Consider the following 306-nt stretch of genomic DNA (forward strand, 5'->3'; position numbering starts at 1 on the left):
TACAGAACGTCCACATCCCGCGGGTGCGGGTGGATCCGGACGGGCGTTGCGCCGTCATGCTCATCTACGGAACGCGTCTGGTCGTCCTGCCCTTCCGGCGCGACACCCTCGCCGACGAGCACGAGGGGCTGGTGGGAGAAGGGTGAGCCCCCCTTCCTCCTCCTCCTCCTCCTCGTCCTCGTCCTCCTCGTCCTCCTCCTCGTCCTCCTCCTCCTCGTCCTCCTCCTCCTCGTCCTCCTCCACCTCGTCCTTCTCCTCGTCTTCCTCCTTCTGCTCCTTGTCCTTCTCCTCTTCGTCCTTCTCCTC

The 306-nt window shown here is 65.4% G+C and overlaps 1 protein-coding gene across 1 annotated transcript in view; it reads left to right on the top strand.

The window, feature by feature from the left end:
- Positions 1 to 3: 3 nt before the first annotated feature.
- CPSF1 (cleavage and polyadenylation specific factor 1, 160kDa) overlaps positions 4 to 306 on the top strand; it is a gene marked incomplete at both ends in the record, with an annotated part of 2,729 nt that continues 2,426 nt past the window's right edge. The window contains one exon of the mRNA XM_009884538.1: positions 4 to 142. Coding sequence (XP_009882840.1) covers positions 4 to 142 — 139 coding nt within the window. The remainder of the gene's footprint in view (positions 143 to 306) is intronic.

This window comes from Charadrius vociferus, unplaced genomic scaffold, assembly GCF_000708025.1.
Source record: "Charadrius vociferus isolate BGI_N301 unplaced genomic scaffold, ASM70802v2 scaffold3295, whole genome shotgun sequence".
NCBI classification, from domain to species: domain Eukaryota; kingdom Metazoa; phylum Chordata; class Aves; order Charadriiformes; family Charadriidae; genus Charadrius; species Charadrius vociferus.